Source organism: Drosophila takahashii, chromosome 2R (genome assembly GCF_030179915.1).
Source record: "Drosophila takahashii strain IR98-3 E-12201 chromosome 2R, DtakHiC1v2, whole genome shotgun sequence".
NCBI lineage: Eukaryota > Metazoa > Arthropoda > Insecta > Diptera > Drosophilidae > Drosophila > Drosophila takahashii.
The window spans coordinates 23,563,480-23,584,128 of NC_091679.1; the positions used below are offsets into that span (position 1 = coordinate 23,563,480).

At 46.1% G+C, this 20,649-nt stretch overlaps 3 protein-coding genes across 3 annotated transcripts; all 3 read right to left on the reverse strand.

Moving 5' to 3' along the window:
- Positions 1-7,659: 7,659 nt before the first annotated feature.
- eve (even skipped) lies at positions 7,660-8,968 on the reverse strand. The gene is made up of 2 exons (XM_017156998.3): positions 8,830-8,968; positions 7,660-8,759 (listed from the first exon to the last, which is right to left on the reverse strand). The coding sequence occupies exons 1-2, from the start codon at positions 8,966-8,968 to the stop codon at positions 7,777-7,779; spliced, it is 1,122 nt and encodes a 373-aa protein (XP_017012487.3). The 3' UTR covers positions 7,660-7,776.
- Positions 8,969-16,124: 7,156 nt separating this feature from the next.
- Positions 16,125-17,580, reverse strand: LOC108067788 (WD repeat-containing protein 89). Its single transcript, XM_017156990.3, has 3 exons — positions 17,498-17,580; positions 16,475-17,441; positions 16,125-16,418 (listed from the first exon to the last, which is right to left on the reverse strand). Exons 1-3 carry the CDS (start codon positions 17,523-17,525, stop codon positions 16,178-16,180), a joined length of 1,236 nt encoding a protein of 411 aa, XP_017012479.2. The 5' UTR covers positions 17,526-17,580; the 3' UTR covers positions 16,125-16,177.
- Positions 17,581-18,874: 1,294 nt separating this feature from the next.
- eIF3j (eukaryotic translation initiation factor 3 subunit j) lies at positions 18,875-20,649 on the reverse strand. The gene is made up of 6 exons (XM_017156991.3): positions 20,490-20,649; positions 20,198-20,289; positions 19,908-20,021; positions 19,565-19,853; positions 19,364-19,500; positions 18,875-19,294 (listed from the first exon to the last, which is right to left on the reverse strand). The coding sequence occupies exons 1-6, from the start codon at positions 20,503-20,505 to the stop codon at positions 19,232-19,234; spliced, it is 711 nt and encodes a 236-aa protein (XP_017012480.2). The 5' UTR covers positions 20,506-20,649; the 3' UTR covers positions 18,875-19,231.

Here is a 20,649-nt window from a genome sequence, read left to right on the forward strand (position 1 = left end):
AAGAGCGCATGCGCAGAGAGCAATAAAAAAAGAAAGTGGCGAGCGGAAACCAGTTTTTTGACGATGGAGAAGAAATGCGGTGGGGGGTGGCTGATAAAGATGGCCGTCGCGTCGCCTTCCGCGGCAGAGGTTGCAGCAGAGCTAACAAGAAGAAACAGAGCAGCAGAATCGCCTCAGACTCAAAGTCACAATTATGGGGCACTCATTCATTGCGGTGTATGATGCAAACAGCGCTCTTGCCGCGCCCCTTTCAAAAGAGTCTTTTGTACAGTACGACATCTTTAACTCGAATTTATACGCAACTAATATTTGCAACATACTTCACATAAGTAGTTTGTCTGATTCATTTGAAAACGCAACCAAAATGGCATGGACTCATATTTGTAAAACAAAATATTTGTGTAAATACAAGTTGTGGATGCGACTAATACTTTTACGGGTTCCTCCTAAAAATTAGGAACTTATAATAATAGTTTAACTATAGGAATATCATTGCATTACCTATAAGTATGATTTGGTTAGAATGGCATAAAAATCATTTAACTTAAATCTGGCTTAGTTGAAATATGTTTATACATTTTAAAACATTCAATTCTTCTTTATCTTCAACATTCTTTGTCTTTAACAAAGTAGATAAATCATAAAAAAATACGTTCGAAAATTATGGTACCTAAACTGTAGGTCTTATTTCCTTAGTTAAGTTGATCCTTAGAACTAAAATAAAGAAAAATATAAAGTTTGTATCATGTTTTTGTGACTTTGAATACCACACTTTTCGCCCAAAATGTGGTTTCTTACCTAAACTGTAGGTCTTATTTCCTTAGTTAAGTTGATCCTTAGAACTAAAATAAAGAAAAATATAAAGTTTGTATCATGTTTTTGTGACTTTGAATACCACACTTTTCGCCCAAAATGTGGTTCCTGACAATTTTTGCCTGTCACTTTTGTATAGAAATCTTCGTTCCCTAGTCATTCTGCTTAAGGTGACTGCAAGGATTTTAAATGAAATCAATTTTAGAAATTAGTATGAATATATAAATCGTTAACAAGGTTAAAAAAATCTTATTATCGGCATCACAAGAATTAATATTGTATGTAACTGAAGCGCACAGGTTGGTTGAAGCCACAGACACTCGACTGTATTTCTCGCAGCTCCAAAGCGTTTAATCAGGGTGCCAAAGCAGCAGAAAGGAAGCAGGGAGACAAGAAGCGAAGAAGGAGCGTTCTCCTAGTTGACGAGTTAACAGCAATTAGACGTCGACGCCTCACGCTGGATTCGCTTTATTGGGGGTTTATTGAGCGGAATCTGTATCCGTCCCTCTGCCGTTCCTCGCTGTTGTAATTGTTTTTCGGGGGTGGATGGCCAAGGGGAGAGGCAGGGGTGGGGGTTCGGGTGAGGGTGTCAGTTCACCCGCTGACATTAATTGGTTGTGTACGAGCCAATTTGGCGTAAAAGGCGCTAAATTGATTGCCCTGCGGTTTTAATCGATGCGCATTCATTCCAAATCACGCACATTTATCACCCGCTGAAAACCAGCCACCCACGCACACCCACCCCACCCCTCCCCCTTTTTTTGGCATGATATAGAAGATATAGAAGCTGCGTCACATCTGCGCCGTTTTATAATTGCCGGCAATTGCTGGTCGTTCGGGCAATTAACTGAAGTTGTCGAAATCAAAACAGAGGCTGCCTGTTTCTGCGGATTCTGGATATCCTGGGAGATCCTTTAGATGCTGGCCATATAAACCCGTTATATAACCGGACCTTACTTTGGCGGAATTCGCAATCCTACCTGGGAACCGTTGTCCCTTTGGCCGTTTTTTGCCATTTTTGCCAGCCAGTTACGCGGAAGTCGGAGCTGTTTTTTAGCCAACGGATTGGCAAGAGGTAAAAAGGATAAGGCCAGGATTTCCGCGGAAGTGCCGCTCCTCGTAGGGTTATGAAATTTTACGCAAGCTGCTGTAAGAGAACCGAAGTCGAGGGATCCGTCGTCAAGGACTCGGGACAAAGGGGTTCTGTGCGGGCCGATGAAAGGATTTAGCAGGAAGTTTCGCTATTCGCTGTCTTGCAGTTAAGGGCCTCGCAGGATGTCCATAATTGCACGCAATCAGCGCATAATCCCGCATCATCTCGGCAATTTGGCAGAAGAAAAACTTGGCTCAAACAAAGGCGGGAGTTATGGGTAAAAAACGCATCGGCGGACAAAGGGAAACTTCAATTCGCTGCCGACTTGTTGACTTTGCAGCCTTGGAGGATTTATAGTTTATAGCTATATCTTTAGAATAAGGATACAGAGGATACAGGTATGGCGAAAGGATTTGATGCACCCGCCCCCGCGCATCAAATCGGGCAACTTAATTGCCAGAAATTCTCAAAACAAACGAAAACGAAAACAAACAAATAAACAGAAGGGGTGGAGGCGAAAGGATTGGATTTAGTTGACTTCACTGGCAATTAGGCCCGAACCAGATTGACTTTCTTCGGATCATCCGGGGGTAATCGCAGTTAATCCGGTTACTGCTGCCCGGCCGAGGACCTCGGCGGCTGACTTACTCGCAGGAAGGATTAGGGGCGGACCCAGTGCAGAAGTCAGTTGCAAATGCGAAAGGATTACGGATTACGGATGGCAGTGCAGGTCGGTGCCGTGTCCTCGGCGGTTTCTGCTGCGGGTTCCGCCCAGCCAGCCCGCCCTAATCCGTCCACGCCTCCAAAATTAATGCAAACATTTAGAAGGATTATCGCCCTAAAGGGGTTGCCAGGATCCTGGTTCGCTTGAACTGAGCAAGAGTTGCCTGGCCATAAAAGCATGATAGGATTGCTAATTCGCCGCTACTTGTTGTCCATTCTCTGGGCATTGTCCGCCGGCGGATTTGCCAATCTCGACTGCCACTTGGCTGCGGTTCCCTCGGCATCCTTTCCCGGCATATCCCATATCCCTTTCGAACCGGAGCCGCCAGGAGCGTATCAAAAGCCGCGGCACAATTATGCATTTCAGGGAAGTGATTAGGCCACAGATTAGAGCCAAAGAGTTGACAATATTTGTGGATTTGTCGCGGACTTGCCGGGGATCAGGGAAATCGGAATCAGGTACGGAGTAGCTGACCCCGAGCTTCCTCCTGCTTATCATTACGGAGTTGTGACACTCTGATCCCGATTTAGATCCCCTCTCGATGCCTCAAGGACATCAGGAAGTCGGGCACTTCCGCATCGCTCCCATGAAAGGACATGTGCTGAAGTGGCGAGGTCCAAGTCGCTCACTCAATTAGCAGGCGCCATCGGTCCTCGAAGGGCCACCATCGCCGTCAGTCAGTCAGACATAAAAAAGGGAGCTATACTATATATGCAACATGCATATCTTAAGTGCCTGAGAACTGTGAAGTGAAGCAGCAATTATGCTGTCGTCGCTTTGATCTGCTGCCCGCCACTTGGAGATGTGGGGAGATACAAATGCATCTGTGGCCAAACCACTCCACTGCGCAAGCGATTTCCCTGTTTAAGCATTTTTTAATTGTATGCTAATTGATGGCATCCATGGGATATTTTTGTACTTCCCCCGATTCCGGATGCTCTTTTCCCGTTTTCCAGCTGCCAATGGGGATGGACAAATGGGAGCCATTTTGAGCAGCTCCCTTTGCTTATTAATATACTGTTTATTCATCGCAGCAAGAGATACATATCCAGAGATACATTATTCAGAAAGCGCTTAGTGTTTTATGGAGGATTAGGGGCGTGGGCCATAAACGACTAATCCCACTCGAATTCCGGCTAAGATCGCGGATAGCAGATTTTCGATCTCTTGATTTTTAGCATGCTAAAAAGGACACGCATGCTAAAAGGACACGAGGGACGGCAGGAGCGAACGCAAATGGCCTGTGAAAAAAGAAGAGAAAAAGAGAATAGAATTGAAGGTCGAAGGTCACTCGATCGGTGGTTGTGTGCTGCTGCCGTTGGCGGTTCCTTGCTGATAAAAGAGGGGAGGGGGAGGAGGGAGCAAGGTCAGGTCGCCGCCCTTAATGGGCGTGACTGCCAGTTACAATTAATCGGCCTAATTTGCATGTCACTTGCTTTTTGTGGCTGTTCGGCGGTTCATAGGACAATCCCCGCCAGTCGTGTGAATCTTCGGGGGAATCCTTCGGGCGGCTGGAGCTTTGAAGAGTCCCGAGAGAGTCCCGCTGCTTTCCCGGTAAGCTGCACATCCTTAACCAGGCCAACAACCTTGTGACTTACTTTTTTAGCCCCGTTTCAGCCCATTAACAGATCATTTGCCGTCGAAATGCCCGCTTTTTGTTCGGCTTTTTTACGATTCCGAAACCCAGATCAGGATCGTTGGAAAGTCAGTTCTAAAAAATATTCCGCGCACCGCAGCGAGTCAATTTTTTTACGGCCCCTGGCCAGAAGGCAAGGTCAGCCAGGATCCTGCGCATCCTGCCATTCTGTTCCGCTTCCGAATTCCGCGAAATGCGAATTTCTCCGGGCCGGCAGAAACCTGGAAACCTAAAAACCTGAAACTAGAACTAGAATTCCAATGCAGTTTTTTTATGCCGCCTAATTTTTATGTTTTATGGCCTAAAAAACGGAACTCCGAGCCCGAGCGAATATCATCTCCGCCATAAAACGCCGCGTAGGTAATGCCCGCTGGCCGAAAAAAAAACAGAGAGGGCAGCGCAAAAAAGGACGAGGCCCGTCCAGAACAAAGAGTCCTGCTCGAGACGCGGCGGGAAATTCGAGAAAAAATGATTTCATTTTTTAGAATCAGTGCGCGAAATGTGAGCATGTCCTGGTCCAGGATCCTCGTCCTCCTGTGGCTTTACGATGGCCATTAAAGCCCCTAAAAAAATAACGCGAAAAAAACGAGAACTGTAAATCATGGAAATCATGGAGGGTAGGAGTGTTTTTCGTTCGAGGGGCCGCGTCAAAGTCAAACCGCAATAAAGTTGACACGTCGTGCGCAGGATCTGAAAGTCTGAGGTCCTGAACTGCGGAATCGGTAATCGCCAGTCCTCCGCCACATAATGTAAAGTGCTCTATGTATCTGTATCTATCGCTATGTGTGTATCCAGGACATGCGCAGAGCACATCCTCTGCTGGCCACACCAGTGATTGCCGCAATCATTCTAGTTTCATTATCTGGCCTGCAGATTTATAGCCTCCCCTCTGCAACTCCGGACAGCCGCAGCATCCATCAGGGCAATTGATTCGGGCCTTTAACTGCCGCTTCCCATTTCGCAGGGCCATTTGCAGTGAACCCTGACCAATTGCACGGCCCAGCGGCCACCCCCATGGAAATGTATGAAAATGTATGGAAATGTTGGCAAAACATGAATTTGATTGTCGCGATTATCAGTGCGTTAATATCCATGAAACTGACGAGCACAATGAATGCGAATCCGATAAACGGCGCATGGTCCGTTAATGGACAGCGTGCAAATTGGCAAACAAGCCATGGATACATGGCTACAGATTGTGAATCTGAATGGGCATCCCAATCTCAATATCCGCAGACACATGACGCATTTATGCTGTGTGTGCGAGAAACGTGTGAAATTATTTCAGTGCTGGCATCATCATTTTACAAAGATGTTTATTCATCCGCTGGCTGATTGCAAAACCCCTCATCCTCACCTTTTGAGCCATCTATTTGGCAGGGCCATAAAGCATTTTCAACTTCGTTTAGCGCTCCCAGCTCTCGACGGCAATTACTCTGGGAATCCCTCTCCCTATCTCTGGGGGATTGGATAACATCCTCTGATCTCGCCGTTGCCAGTGGTGACCAGAAGATCTCCCTCTCTGATGATCACTTTATATTCATTGACAGTTAGTGTGAAATTCGTAGCTCATAAATCGATGGAGATGGCGATGGAGACTGAGAGCCCGAATTGCGGTCGTCTTGGCCACAAAAGCTGCCTTTTGTCGGCTCGGCAGCTGGAAAGCGGAGAGCAGGGCCATAAACGGCCAATTCCGAGGTGCTAATTCACTATTAAAAGAAATCTGAAACTGAAACTGAACCGAAACAGAAACCAATCCCTAGTTCCTCGCTCACTCACTCATCACGCCCCAATAAAACTTAATTTTGTTTGCACATCATATGGTAGATGGGTCTGTACATAGAGCCTTGGCTTAGCCGTGGCTGTTGAATAATGCATTGTATTTCCAACAATCGTGGGAGAACTTCGCATGAAGTGGCGGCCATTCATGGCTGAGTATCTGTATCTGCGCAGCCCTGTATCCATTGATTGCCCCCATAAACGTTGGAAATATCTCGGCTCTGCCGCGGAGACAATGCCGAATTAGAGGCGACGGCCTAATTGATAATAATATCGCATTTACTCCCTCCGACTGCGAATCAGTTAACTCTTTTATGCCGCCGGCTGAGCAGCTGCTTCCATCGAATCAAAGGCAGATTCAGATCCCATCTGCCCTTTGGACAACCTAATCCTCTCGTTGGCCATTTCGGCAGCTCGTCGCATAATTTCGCCATAAACAACTTGATGATTTCTGTATTTCAACAAGCCTAATCCGCAGTGCCTAATCCCCACATGATTAATTATCAACCTGCGCCGTGAAGTCAACCACCCATTCCCTCATCACAATCACTCCCAATCCTGCAGAGATTTCCCGTTTGTTTGGCTATTTTTTAATTTACTGTATCCGAATCCCTGGATGGGGAATTCCCCGGGGCCAAAGCGTGGCGCGTATCTTTATTATCAAATCATAAAATGCTGCCACTTGTGTGCTCGCATCCCCCGAAGTGAAAACACCAGCCGAAAACCCTGGAAAGAAAGGGGTGTGCCACTCCAAGGATAACACTTCATGGACCATTTTTTATGCCTCCGCCTCGGCTGGCAAGTGTCAAAACATGTTTTGATGCCCGGGCGCTCAATTAGATATTAGACAGGGATCGCAGGGGTGAATTTGTATCTGTATCTGATATCCTTGTAACTCGCATCGTTTACCCACTCCACTAACATTTGCTGACTCTGTTTTTTTAGCTGCGGGATTATGAGCAATTGACACCCCTTTCTGGAAATTGGCTGAGCAATTGAAACACATGTTTTGCCTGGCAATTAAATAGGGATTTTATTATGGAAAGGACTCGCTCCCCTCTGATGATTTCTCAATTATGACAATTGTTTGTCCCCGAAAAGAGAAAACAAACATAAGGCCAGGGAAAGGTAACTGGAATGAGCACAACGGGTGAGGTGACAATTAATTAGCCGAGCCCAATCGAATCCGAGGACACCGAAATTGATTCCGCCGGCAATGCAACATGACGCGTGGCAGGGAGTGGGCCCAATTGCACTCCAAGGTCGCCGCCCAGCGGGTGGCTTTTGGCCCACCCGCTTGGATCTCGGCATTAATATCGCATTGGCTTGTGCCAAACCCCCGTGGATGTCGTTTTCCTTCCCCCGCCGGGACATCTTCTCACCGGTCACTCTTCCGCTCTTCGATTTGCCACAGTTTCCCCTGCGAAGGTCAAATTTCGAACAGCGGAGACCAGCTGTCCCGCCAGGTTTCTCCACGGCTAATCCAAACACCCAGGTCCATAAAAGCAGCCCAGGTATATACTATATGGCATAGGTAACTCCCTCACCCAGGTAGTCGTACAAGAAAGTGTCGTATAGTTTTTCGTATAGTTTTTCGCATTTATTTTTGATTTTGTGCCTTAATTATGACTACGATTAGCTACTTAGATCTACAGTATGGTACAATCTTCGGGAATAAATAGGGTGACTAAGCCTAGTTTGTACAATCTTTGGGGGATCTGGATTCGAGTATTACGCCTCAGTCTTGTAGGGCTTGAAGAGCTTCGGCTTGGGCTCCGCAATCACGGTGGTCGCGGGCGGCGGCGACATGTCGGAGGCGGGCCGCTTTCCGCTGGGCATCAGCAGGCCGGGGGCGGGCAGGGGGCTGGTGGTGGTCAGGGGGGCGGCAACGGAGGAGGCAGCAGCCACTGGACTGCGGTCAAACACCTTGGCGTGATCGGATCCCACTGGCGAGAGCGACAGCGTGGAGGAGTGCGGCGATGAGGAGGACTGCAGGTCCAGCGGGGGCGTCTGTGTCTTGGGCAGACCCACACCGACGGCCAATCCAGGGTAGCAGGAGCCGGAGGGCAGGGCGCTTAAGAGACCAGCGGCGTTTCCAGCGGAGTACGAGGAGCCCGATGCGCTGGTTCCCATCATGTGCGGGTGCATATGAGGGCCAGCGGGATGGTGGGGCGGAGCTGGGCGGGCGGGGATGTGGTAGGGCGTGTAGCGGTACTGTCCGTAGGGAGCGGGGTGCGCCGAGTGTCCGGGCATCTGCATGGCCTGCATCTGGGGCATGGACATGGGCGGCATTCCCTGGGCCATCATCGGATTGGTGGCCACGGCGGCGGCGGCGGCAGCAGCAGCAGCGGCCGCTGGGGCGTAGGGCGGATAGGGCATGCCCACGCTGTTGGCCGCCGCCTGGAGGATGGAGGCGGCGAAGGCGGGGTCGGAGTAGACGGCGGCATAGGGCCAGGCGACGGCGATGCGCTGGCGCTTGTCCTTCATGCGGCGGTTCTGGAACCACACCTTGATGGTGCTCTCGGGCAGGTTCAGCTGGGCGGCCAGTTCGCAGCGGCGGGGGCGGGAGACGTAGTTCTCCTTGTAGAACTCCTTCTCCAGGCGGCCCAGCTGGTCACGGGTGAAGGCGGTGCGGTAGCGACGGACAGAGGGGTCAGCGGGAATCTCAGAGCCACGGCTGCCATTCAAAGAGTTGTCCGGACTGGATAGGCATTCTATTTGGAAGAGGGGAAAACTATGTGTTAATAACTAGCCACATTTAAAGAAGTTATTTAGTAAACCTACCATTTGGCGAGGGTGGAGGAGTCTGGGGCTTTCCATACTGGTTGGCCATGAGGTCCACGACCAGCGGCTTCTGGTCCACGCTCCTGTCGTCGTGGTGGGCATGGTGGCTCTCCATGTTGTAGGTTCGGTATCCGTGCATCTTTCAGAGTTCAACGTTCAGCGTTCAGAGAAGAGTGGCGCAAATGAGAGGCAGTTGTTGACTGTGCGGCGGTCACAGCTCGAGTGTGCTGCTCTCAGCCACCCCGCGCCCTTTTATACCGCCTCGCTCCGCAGGCAAATGGCCGCCATTGGGCGAGGACAGCCAATGGCAGGGCAGCAGGCAAGTGCGAGAGGGACGGCCGATGAGCGGTGCTAATCTTGCGGTACTGAGAGCCGCCGCTGGGATGCTGGGCTGCTGGGCTGCTGAGCGGCGATTACGAGGCGGGACAAAGCGGAGGAGCAGCGGGATGGAGCCAAAAACTTGGAGAGAGGAGAGAGAGCGCCGATTTGGTATTCATAGCGGATGAGCGAATCTTTTGTCTCGCCCGCCCGCAGGCGGCCGCCCTGCAGGAGCGAGCGGGACGGGCGGGCCCCCTTAATAATGGGATTTTATCGGCTTCATCAAGAATGATATGGCATTATGCCGCTCAGTCGGGTGGTGGTGTGTTATGTACCCAAGTATATGTATAGTATTTATCGATCGCCTGCCAGGCGAATTATTTGCGCTTTTATGAAGTCTTAATATAATGCCGCACGTTTAACAGCCCCACACTGCTGTGGGGTTTTACTAGTGAGCTTTTGTGAAAACCTCCTCCCCCAACGCCACCCATTACCATTTGGTATCTCTGTATCTTCCGAGATAATGGGGGAGCCCAGTTGCTGGGTTGCTGATTTGAAAAGTTTTCGGTTTCGCCTGGCAAAACATTTATTATGATGATATAATCATGCCCAGAGGCAACTGTACCGGTAAAGAGTGTCCTTTTTGGGGCAGCGAACTTGGGACTTGCGCAAAAAAAAAGTGTAGGCTACCTGCTGCGGCTCAAACGGGTTAAGCTCGAGGATCAGGGTTAAGTCGACGCAAAAAATAACCCACTTCGCTAGTCCGTTAATTGCGCTGCCTGGCCGGGACTTGCATATATGAAGCCCTAATCCCTTCGACATCATTATTATGTGTTTTTATGACTTTCTAATGAAAAGGGCAGAGAGCAGAGGCCTGGGTTCCAAGTCAAGCCCTCGGCTAATCCCAGCAAACAAACAAACAAGCGATAGGATAGGATATATCGGAATCCCCTGACTTCGTAAACCCCGTTTTCGGTGCGTAGTCAGGGTCCCTCGATCTCGCGGCCCTGCAGTTCCCCTTAATTCCGTTCAATTGAAGCCGAATTTGAGGAAAGTAGAGCACAGCGTGCTGGCAAACTGAACCGATTGTTCAAGATGCTGCAATAAAATCTAACTCGAAAGTGAAACGAAAGCGGGACGAAAGCGAAACTCTGAAATTGACTAATAATCTGGCTGATGGCAAACGGATTAACACGGCACACACAGCGAGGAACCCATGTATCTGCGATCTCGGGATCTCTGGTTCCATTGTTATGCAGTACCGGGTAACCAGGAAGGATATCTCCTCGCTGCTGCGAGTTAGTTAAAATTATTGGGTTATATTGCGCCGCAATTTGCATTGGCATTAACTCGCCGAGGCAGCGGAATCTCGGTCTACCTACTGCGTGACCTGGAAAAGGCCCATCCAAGCCTTCTTGGCCGGGAAAGGTTCGGGTTCGGAGTTCGAACCCTACCCACAACCTACAACCTTGCCTATTGTACACCATCCCGGGCCTTTGTCTTTGACTCCGTCCGGAGAATGGACCGCTTGGGTTAAGTCGTCAAGCGAGGCTGCGGCAGCGACAGTAAATACCCTTTATGGCGATCGGTTGGGTTAGGCGAAAGTGTAAGTACCTGCCTCCTGGCTTTACTCATTCCCATTCCCAATCGCTATCGCAATCCCTCGATTCCGATCCGCAAACACTTTCGCATTTCTCCAGCTTGCAGTACTCGGAATACCGGGAAGCGAATCCCTGGCCGTTTGTCTCCCGGTTTATTGCACATTCTGCACTCACAAAGCGCCGATCTCGCTGATTATGCCCGTCATCATGGCAAGTAAATGGCAAACACACTGGACGAATTGTCCGCGCAACAGAAATGCCGGCGAAAAATTGGCAAAACGATGCGGAAGGGCGGGGAAAAAGGCAAGACAGTGCAAAAATTGGCAATAAAACGACGAAAACGAGGGAATTATGCTTGATGATTGAGTAATTTCTGTAATAAAACAATTACAACAAAAAGGCCAGCAATTTATGGTGATTGCGGGGGAAGGAGGTGTTGAGTAAGTGATTCATCGCGGAATCCTTAATGGTTTGTTCTTGGGCATAATGCCAGCTTTTTTATATATAATGACCCTATTTATTTAAATATCTTGTTTGTTTCTCATTTGTACTCAATTAAGATAAACGATTAGCATTTAAAACTATTTGGCAGCCGTTAGGAAAAATGGGAGAAAAATATGTTTTTTAATGTTCGCATCATGACTTAATTTGCTATATAAGTAAACCATCTCTTCTGTTGTTTATTTTTAATTTATTTACACTTCATAAATTGTTCTAAATGATCTATAAAGCAATAAATAACCAAAATTGATTGATTTAAACAGTTTTATAAAAAAACGTTTGTCATAAAAAAGTTTCTTTAAAGAAATAGTTGCTTTCTTTAATTTGCTATATAAGTAGGCCATATTTTCCGTTTGTTACTATTTATTTATTTAGACTTCATATTTTTTAGCAATGATTTATACAGCAATAAATAACCAACATTGATTGATTAAAACAGTTTTATAATAAAACGTTTGTCATAAAAAGTTACTTTGAAGAACTTGGTGGTTTCTTTAAATATTTTTAAAATGTATACTGAAACACATACTTCACAGACTTCTTAACTCCGCCTCACTTCTCATAAATTGTGCTTTACTCTTTGTCCAGAAGAGACCCTCCCATTCGTTGTGGATTCATTAGGGCACATCATCCCCCGAGTGAATGTGGTGGTTTCCATCCTCCACTCAAGACGGAATTTTACTCCCCGCACTCAAATAACCATAAACTGTCTGAGGAGTGTATAACAACATAAGTAATTTAATTTTCTTACAAACATCATAAAAAGTGTTTCAGCTAACAGAACATTTCTGAGACAATCGACGAATTAGCAGCGTTTATGTGAGAAATATAAAAAAGCGCTTGATAAAACTTGGAGCAAACTATTGCCTCATGTTTTTAATGGTCAGACAAAACAACTTCACTGCTCTCGAAGCGCAGAGATTTTTATGGCACAACCTATTCATTTCCCCCGAGGGAAAGCAACGGGCCAATCGAAGCTGAAAATTCCAATAATTGCCAGAGACAAAACAAACTGGCATATTTTATGCTGAGCTCGACCCGATGGAACGACCTCATAAAAATATGAATGCCATCCGCGAACAAATGGATCTTAAAAACCAGAGCAGAGCTGGCTGAGTTATGGCCACAATTACAGGTAAGTAGAGCGCTCTAACCTTGTCCACGTTTTTCCAGGAGCCCAATAAAAACCCGTGAAGAATTAAAAAATTAGAGCAGTTCGCTGGGTTCGGGGAAAAAAACTAGCGCAGCGAAAAAAGCGGACAATGGGAACAAAAAACGTGATCTACTTTCCTAATACGGCCGACGAGGATCGCCGCCGAGGTCCTCGCGGCAGGACACTCCCGTTCCGCGAACCAGATCGCCGGACCCATAAAAATCTGCATATACCATAATTCCATCCAGCATTTCTTTGCCCCGGAACAAAGGAGCGGGAAATGAAAATGGAAATGGAAACGGCCATAAACCGTAAAGAGAGCAGGGCACAACAAAAAACTGATCTAGTTTTCTAATGCAGCGAGGTCGCTCTCGATTTCCCTGCCGCGATCGAGGATCCTTCGTTGTCCTGTTCCTGCGGTTCCGCCGAAGGTGCACCAATAAAAAGGCGCGTCCTAGTCCTACCTAGTTTTTTTCGGCCCAATTTTTAGTGGAAATTCGAGCGTGCAATAAAACGGACGCATGTCCTTCCGAATGTCCGCATGTCCGTTCGCCCGGACAACGACTAACTGCCGTAATTAGGAGGTTTGTAGGTTTGTAGGGCAGGCATCTCGGGTATGTGGGATCGAGGACCGCGGGACAGGCCGTGTAAAACAATGACAATGGAAAAAACTCATAAAAAGAGCAACAAAGTGGCCCAGAAAGAAAAAAATTGGCTCGCTTTTTGTCGAACAAAAAGAGGCCACAAAAAGCGTCCACGAGCCGAGAGGCCCGTCCTCACAATCGGGCCAAATAATTAGGTGAGCGATTGTCCGCTCTTTGTGCGGCCCAATGATTAGCGGTTTCTTTTTTAGGACCGTGTTTTTGGATGGTATTTTAGGGGAACTAACATCCTGGGAAGATGTCAATGAGGACAGACATCAGAAAGAGAGAACATCATGTTTGAATGAGTGAATCCATAATTACACAGTTGCAGAAATTATATTAAATTAATTATATTATATTAAAAAAGTTATTAAGTGCTAACATTAACATTGTAAAGTCATAAAAAAACATACATGCCGAAACATACGAAATGATCGTTATTCTTATGATTTACATATGGGCATTTCCAGAAAAAAGTCAACCAAACCCCAAAAACTAAAACTAAAACTGTGATTTTTAAAGTTTAAGTTGAAAAAATGTCGCGTCCGTCACCCTGAAAATGCCCATATGTAGAATATTTATTAAAATATTTGCAAAGTTTTCATATATGCATATAAGCACAACTAGGCACAATGCACAGGTTTTATAACAATAAATAATAATTATAATCAGTACACTTCAAGCTTTATGTGAAGTACATTTTTATTGGTTATTTAAAAAAAACAAATTAGGTTATGTATAAATCTAATTATGATTGAAATAACAAAAATTTTAACTATTTAAATGTTTCGTAATATCCTAAAAAAAACAGTTTCTTATAAAATCCGACGCCTAAAATATTTCATATAAAAACTGATTTTTGTAGGACTTATATTAAAGTACTTAAATACCCAAAAAAAAAAGTGTCTTAAAATTGATAGCTAGTCGAGGGATATGTTTTAAAGCGAAGTAAACCATTCAATAGATGTACATTGAGGCAACTCTGATAGACTCCCCAGGGCGGCCAAATCAATCGGACACGTTTACTATAAATACAGCGCATTGCGGTCTCCGAGGCAATTCAATTGGGCCTGTGACCAATTCCGATACGGGCGGAGGAGCCAGCAGGAGCTCGGGGTCAGATTCGCCAACAAACGCTGCTGGAAAGCCGCAGAAAGCAGGGTCACAGGTCGCGGAGGGAGGGGGCAGGGGCAGGGAATTCGAGTCCTGGAAGAGAGTAGCAGTAGCAGTTGTCCACCGCACTGACGAATCACATCAAAGTGGAACACTTTGCTCAGGGAATCGGACTCTCAGGGTCAGGCATCCTGCTAACAGACATGTCAAATCACAGGAAAACAACGACGACAGGACACAGTAAGAAACACCGCCAAAGGAGCAAACAGCCGAAGAGGAGAAAGAAGGTCCTGCAAAACAGCATCGACTCACCGCAGCAAATTCGCGCTGACTGTGCGAGAACAGCGGGGCACACCATAATATTTTGGTTGCTCGACGAATTCTTCGGCCGAGCGAACGGAAGACTCTGCGTTTCGGAGGAATTCCTCCTCGCAGCCAGAGCCTTTATTGATGGGCAATTAGCCACGGTGAGTGGCGGTTTCGAGTGAGCTGCAGGACTCTGGCTACTCCGACCCCGTCTTCGAATGGGACCCTACTCGCTTTGGATTCGCTCGGCAGGAGCAAACCCACAGCTTCAGTGGCGGCGTCGAGATATCTTCCTCTGTTTCCATTCCCATTCGCATTCCCACTCCCATTTACATTTACATTTCGTCGTATGTTTCTGTAAATTTGAGTAAATTAAGTCGTTCCGGTTGTGCCCGTTTTTAGGTGGTACTTCTGTAGCAATTTTATTTGTATCGTAGGTGTTGTATTTGTCAACATTTAGACTCCGGTCTCGGAAATCTCCGGGCCCTGAACAGGCAGTTCGCTCGGGCAGTGGCAGCGGATTAGCCGATTTGTGGGCACGGATTTGAAATGCCTACTGCAGCACTAATTGGGCCGCTCTCTGTGCGAAGGGATGCGGGATATGGATGCATAGGGATAGAGACATGGATAGGGATATGGATATGGATGGTATGATGTGATGGTGGGAGGGGCAGGGGTCGTTCTAAGGATGCGTTTATCTGCGCTGAAGATGTGCTAATTTTTTACTCAGCAGAGCTGCCTGAAAGTGAGCAATGAGTGCCCAGGTTAGAGGGTGAATTGAATCATAAAGGAACCGGCTTTGGTTTCCCTTAAGGGAATCACAAAAGAAACCTTTCCCCGCAACTTTTTATCGATTTACACAAGAACAAAGCACCATTTGAAGCCGTTATTAGAAACTTAAGTTAAATAGTTTGATGTAATAAAGTTGAAATATATAAACTATACTTTGCTAAGCACAAACAAAATAAAGTTATGCAAACAAAGTAAAACAAAACAATTTTTCCAATTTTTTACCTTAATTTTTGTTACCCAAAGTTTCACCGTGTTAAGGTAATTTTTCTTTTTTTGATATTAATAGCATTTGTAAAAAATAATAACATAAATTTCTATTAATGCTAAAAATAGTTATAATTTAATTATTTTTATACAAATATTAGATATTCCCTTTTCGTTAAGGCTGAATAATTAAAGTTATTTTAAAATGTAATATTGTTTTGGTATATCAGAGTTGTACGCATAATCAACCATAAATTTTAGGAACGAGGTAGTTTCACTATTTAGAGAATAACATTATAAGGAATTTGGGTTTCCTTTAAGAAGGGGGCACTTGGTAAAATTTAAAATCCATGTAGATAATATAAGTAATGTTTTTATGTAGATAATATGTAATCGTAACGTAGCAAAGTTCCCTCAAAAGTATGCTACACCTTCTCTATCAAAACGTAAGCCTCTTACGTACTCTGACCTGGTTACATATCAGCCAGTCTCTGTTAGCTGGCAAACAAGCCCGTCGCAGGGATTTTTCGGTATTTAATTTATATACCACCAAAGCAAACCGAATACCAAAATACCGAATTCAAATAATTTATTTTAAATAAAATGATCGCCGGCAAGGTGTTCCTTTTTTCGAATTAATTAAACAATTAATACAATTTAAAATACTTAATTTAGAAAATTTTTAATATAAATTGTATATTATAAAACGAAAACATTTAATATGGCGCCTGCTTGCGCGACTTCTTATCCTTCTTGACCTTCAGCTTGTCACTGCTGCCGGCTGCTCCGCTGGAGTCCTGTGTCCAAACCGTAACAATGCCGGACTCGCCGCCTGTTATCAGTAGTCCATTCTTGGCATCAAACAGACTGTCCCTCACGATCTGCTTGTTCCCCTGAAAATTGGCCAATGGCTGGAGGTTGTTTTTGCTGGTAACGCTCACGGAGCGCAGGATCTCCCTGAAAGTAGAGTAATTAGTTGGAGGAGTGGACAAAGAGTGCAGTTAAAAACTCACCCCTTGTTGAAATTCGTGCCCGCCAGGAGGAAGACTCCTCCGTCCTCCTGGTTGTGGGCGCCAACCAGGTTGAAATTTCCAGCCCTTTTTCGCCTGATGGCGGCTGTCACATCCGGGCGCTCGAAGGAGGCCACCTCGTCGCCCTCCTCGCTCTCGTAGCTCTTGAAATCGCCGGTGGTCGTGATGCAGGACACGATGTCCTTGTCGTAGACGTTTCTATGCCACTCCAGCCGGGCCACACTGCTCTCCGTGTTGCAGGTGGTGAGCAGGGCCTCGTCCTCGTCCGCCTCCTTCACATCGAACACGTTAATCAGGCCGTCCACACTGCCGGTGGCCAGAAGATCCGGATTCTGGGTATGGAACCGCACCGAGGTGATGTCGTCCTCGTGGCTCTCGCAATAGACGCCCATCTGCCGTCGCTCCCGAACGTCGTAGAAGAGCAGAAACGCGTTGCTGTGGAATTGATCGGTGCCGCAGCAGATGATCCGCCCGTTGGCGTTCCGGTCGAAGCAGGCTATCGACTTGGGCACCGGGCTCACCTCGGGATGCTGGGTGTACTTGAACCGCGCCTGCTCGCCCTTTAGCCGCAGATCGTAGAGGCGCACATAGCCATCGGTGGTGCCCACGAGGATGTTGTGCGGTCCCTCGTCCAGGAAGCGGATGCCGCAAATGCTCACCGGCTGCGGAGACTCTGTGGGCGGCAGGAAGCTGAAGTTGGCCAGTTTCCCGGCTCCCGCATCCAGATTGTAGATGTGCACCGCTGAACTGGACAGTCCGGCGGCTATCCGCGTGAATCCCTGATCGGCAGCCAAACTGAGCACATACTCCCGCTGCAAGGACACGCTGGCCTCGTCCTGCGGCTTGTATTTCAGCTGGAATTCGGCGGCAAGCTCCTTGGCGCTACAGGTGTCCTCGTCGCCGATGTCTTCCTCGTCCTCCGAGTCGGGCAGCTCCTCCTGGGCCGCTTCTGCAAGGAGCAAGGTTTTAGTAGGCTGTTTTCGGACGCTAGGAACTTGGTTAAACCTTGGCAATATTTGTTGAAATCACTCATTCTTGTTGGTTGTTGATTCCTCTCATCGCACGTGTGGCGATTCACGTTAGCGATGGCCATCTAGCTAGTTTAGAGCTAACTAAAAGCTAGATGCTTTCAGATAAATTGTTTAAGGGTCCTTTGTAATGTCCAAATGAGTTTTTTTTCCATTTTTAAAAGAAATCAGAGAGTCGGAAAGAATATTTGTTTACAATTATTATAGCGGCATGCCTAATAGTAAGCTTTAAATTATCTAAATTATCTAGCCTTTTTATCTAGCCAAATCTAACAACATTGTAGGCAATGCTTCTTCTTGCCCTTACAAACAAAACCATTCACAGGGAAACGTCAGTTAAAATCTCAGAAAACTATCCGAAAATAATGAAATTAAATTGTTTAAGTAATTATAATCACTGTAATTAAAATTAAATTTTTGGTACTTATAAAATCCTTAAGAAATCCAATTCAAAAATAGAGATCGATTGATTTATAAATACTCAAACCTTAAACCTGAAAAACTTTCAGAAAAAATAAATTAAATTGTTATACCCTTGCAGAGGGTATTATGATTTCAGTCAGAAGTTTGCAACGCAGTGAAGGAGACGTTTCCGACCCCATAAAGTATATATATTCTTGATCAGCATCACAAGACGAGTCGATCTAGCCATGTCCGTCTGTCTGTTTCTACGCAAACTAGTCTCTCAGTTTTTGAGCTATCGGGACGAAACTTTCGCAAAAGTCTTCTTTATATTGCAGGTAGTATATATGTCGGAGCCGACTGGATCGGACAACTATATCTTATAGCTCCCATAGGAAGGATCGAAAAAAAAAAACTTTAAAAAATTCTAGCTTCGGTGTTTTTTTAAATATTACCTTCTACTTTTGGGGATGTTTTTTTTTTAAATATTTCCGAATTTCAATTTTAATTTGATCAAAATCGGACGACTATATCATATAGCTGCCATAGGAACGATCGGAAAATTAATGAAAAATATTAGAAAATTGAACATTTTTGCGATTTGTTAATTAATAGGAATGATCTGCAAGGGTATATAAGCTTCGGCTGGCCGAAGCTAGCTTCCTTTCTTGTTTAAGTAGTTATAATCTACTTTAACTAAATTTTAATTTCTGGTACTTATATAATCCCTTAGAAATTCAATTCAAAATAAGAAATTGAATAATTTATGAAAACTAAACTAGTTATAATGTACTTTAATTCTGGTAAATCCCTTCGAAATTGGAAATTTATTAATTTATAAATACTAAACTAGTTTATTAAATATTTATAAAAGAATTGAAGGCTTAATCTTATAGTTGTCAGTAAATTAAAAACATTAAATTCTCTAGATACCCACTAATTAAGAACTCGGTTATCTTTTAATATCGATCTGTAGTTTTATTCTTTATACAAAAGTGAATTTCACAAGAAGCCATTCCGAATACGACATTTGCAGTTGTCATACATAAGTCAGTTGCCTAAATATTCTCTCGGTTTGGAGTTTGATTTGCGTGTTGTGTTCGTTGAGGTTTCTTGATTGCCGACTTGACTGTGTTTTGTGTTCTGTATGGTCATACAAATATATATGTACACATTTATATAGGTTCTGCTATTTTATATTCAACAAAGGACTCAATTTCCTGCGCAGCATCTCTAACAAGAAGAACTCTTCAACAAGCAACTATGTATTCAATAATTAGATATATGCGGGTTACAATATAGATCCTATTCACATGAAGTCGTCATAGTCTTCGGTGAAGTCATTGCCGTACTTTTGGTAACCATCAATGTCCTGTGGATGAGTGGGTTTAGTTAGTAAATTGATTGATCTTTGGGATTTTTGATCCTAGGAAGCACTTACGTCGTTTTCGGTGCGCAGCGTGACCTTGCCCTTGCCCTTGCCAGCGGGCTTCTTGGCATTGGCCTTCTCCAACTTGAGCTTTTCCGAGTGCAATACCTCCACGTTCATTTTGACCTTTTTGATGTCAGCGGCGCTCACTTGATAGGGAGGAAATTCAGATCAGATAAGGTTTATTCGGGTGTAGGCCAGCTAATCACTTACGATTCACGCACAGGCTGCGCACCAGGTCTTCGACGAACTGGGGGAAGTGCTCCGATTCGCGGTACTGGGCCACCTTCCAGCTGAGCGTGGCGCCAAACTCCTTGAACTCCTCTTTGCTCTCCGGATTGAATGCGTCCAGACCGCCGTCAATACTCGTCACGCCGAAGGCGTCTTGGGCGTGCTTCAGGTCTGAGGCCTCCTGGATCTTTTGCAGGCGCAGCTTCTCGGCCAGCTTTTCCGCGGGCGAGAGGTTGGCCAGTCGTTCCGCCTCCGCCTCCTCCTCCAGGCGCTGTGGGAATCACAAATTGTTAGTGTGATTTCAGGGATTCCGGGATTATCCTACCGCTTGCTGCTCCAATTTGGCCTTTAGTGCCTTGTTAGGCTTGGGTTTGGCCGGGGCTTCTGTTTTCGTGGGCTTCTCCTCGTCCTTCTTCTCCTCCTCGTCCTCCCAGCTGTCCTGTGGACGGGGAAGGGGCAAAAGATTGGGTCAGTCTGCTGCGAAAGTGCACACGTGTACAGCGAAACGAAAGTGAAACCGAGTGCACGAAAACAAGTTTGTGTTGCTGTGCGCTTGGCCTAATCTGCATATAGCAATGCCTTCGGTTTCGTCTGGATTTGGCAAGTCCCGCTCACCTTGATGTCCTCATCCTCGTCCTCGCCCTCCCACTTGTTTACGCTGGCGGTGGCATTCGGCAGGATGACCACTTCGCTATCTGCTGCGGATTCTGCCAGGTCAATGGAGGAATCGAAAAATAACAAGGGTTTCGAATACGGTTAGTTGGCAGGCAATGGGCTAAAAATACCCATCAAGGCTGGTTGCATGGCACTCCAACAACAACAACAACGATGGCCACGGCGACCACGTTTATTGTCCGCCCCAAATGACGCACCGCCCCCGCAGCCGCCCACGCCCTCGGAAACTCACCCCAGTCGTCGGCCATTGTTGCGGATCTCTATATATTTGCGGGGTTTGTGCTTGTGGATTGGGTTTGTGCTAGGATCGCCTTGGTTCCAGCCTCGCAGCAATTTCGGGAATTTTCCAAAACTACAAGAAATCTACAGTAGAGGTGGAGAAACAGCGATGG

Coding starts and splice junctions, on each gene's coding strand:
- eve (XM_017156998.3), bottom strand. CDS start 8,968: ATGCACGGATACCGAACCTACAACATGGAGAGCCACCATGCCCACCAC. Junction 8,760..8,829: donor TCCTCCACCCTCGCCAAATG/GTAGGTTTACTA, acceptor TCTTCCAAATAG/AATGCCTATCCAGTCCGGAC.
- LOC108067788 (XM_017156990.3), bottom strand. CDS start 17,525: ATGAGTGATTTCAACAAATATTGCCAAG. Junction 17,442..17,497: donor TTTCAACAAATATTGCCAAG/GTTTAACCAAGT, acceptor TGCTCCTTGCAG/AAGCGGCCCAGGAGGAGCTG. Junction 16,419..16,474: donor GGCACGAATTTCAACAAGGG/GTGAGTTTTTAA, acceptor CTCTACTTTCAG/GGAGATCCTGCGCTCCGTGA.
- eIF3j (XM_017156991.3), bottom strand. Junction 20,022..20,197: donor ACGAGGATGAGGACATCAAG/GTGAGCGGGACT, acceptor CCCCGTCCACAG/GACAGCTGGGAGGACGAGGA. Junction 19,854..19,907: donor CCAAATTGGAGCAGCAAGCG/GTAGGATAATCC, acceptor TGATTCCCACAG/CGCCTGGAGGAGGAGGCGGA.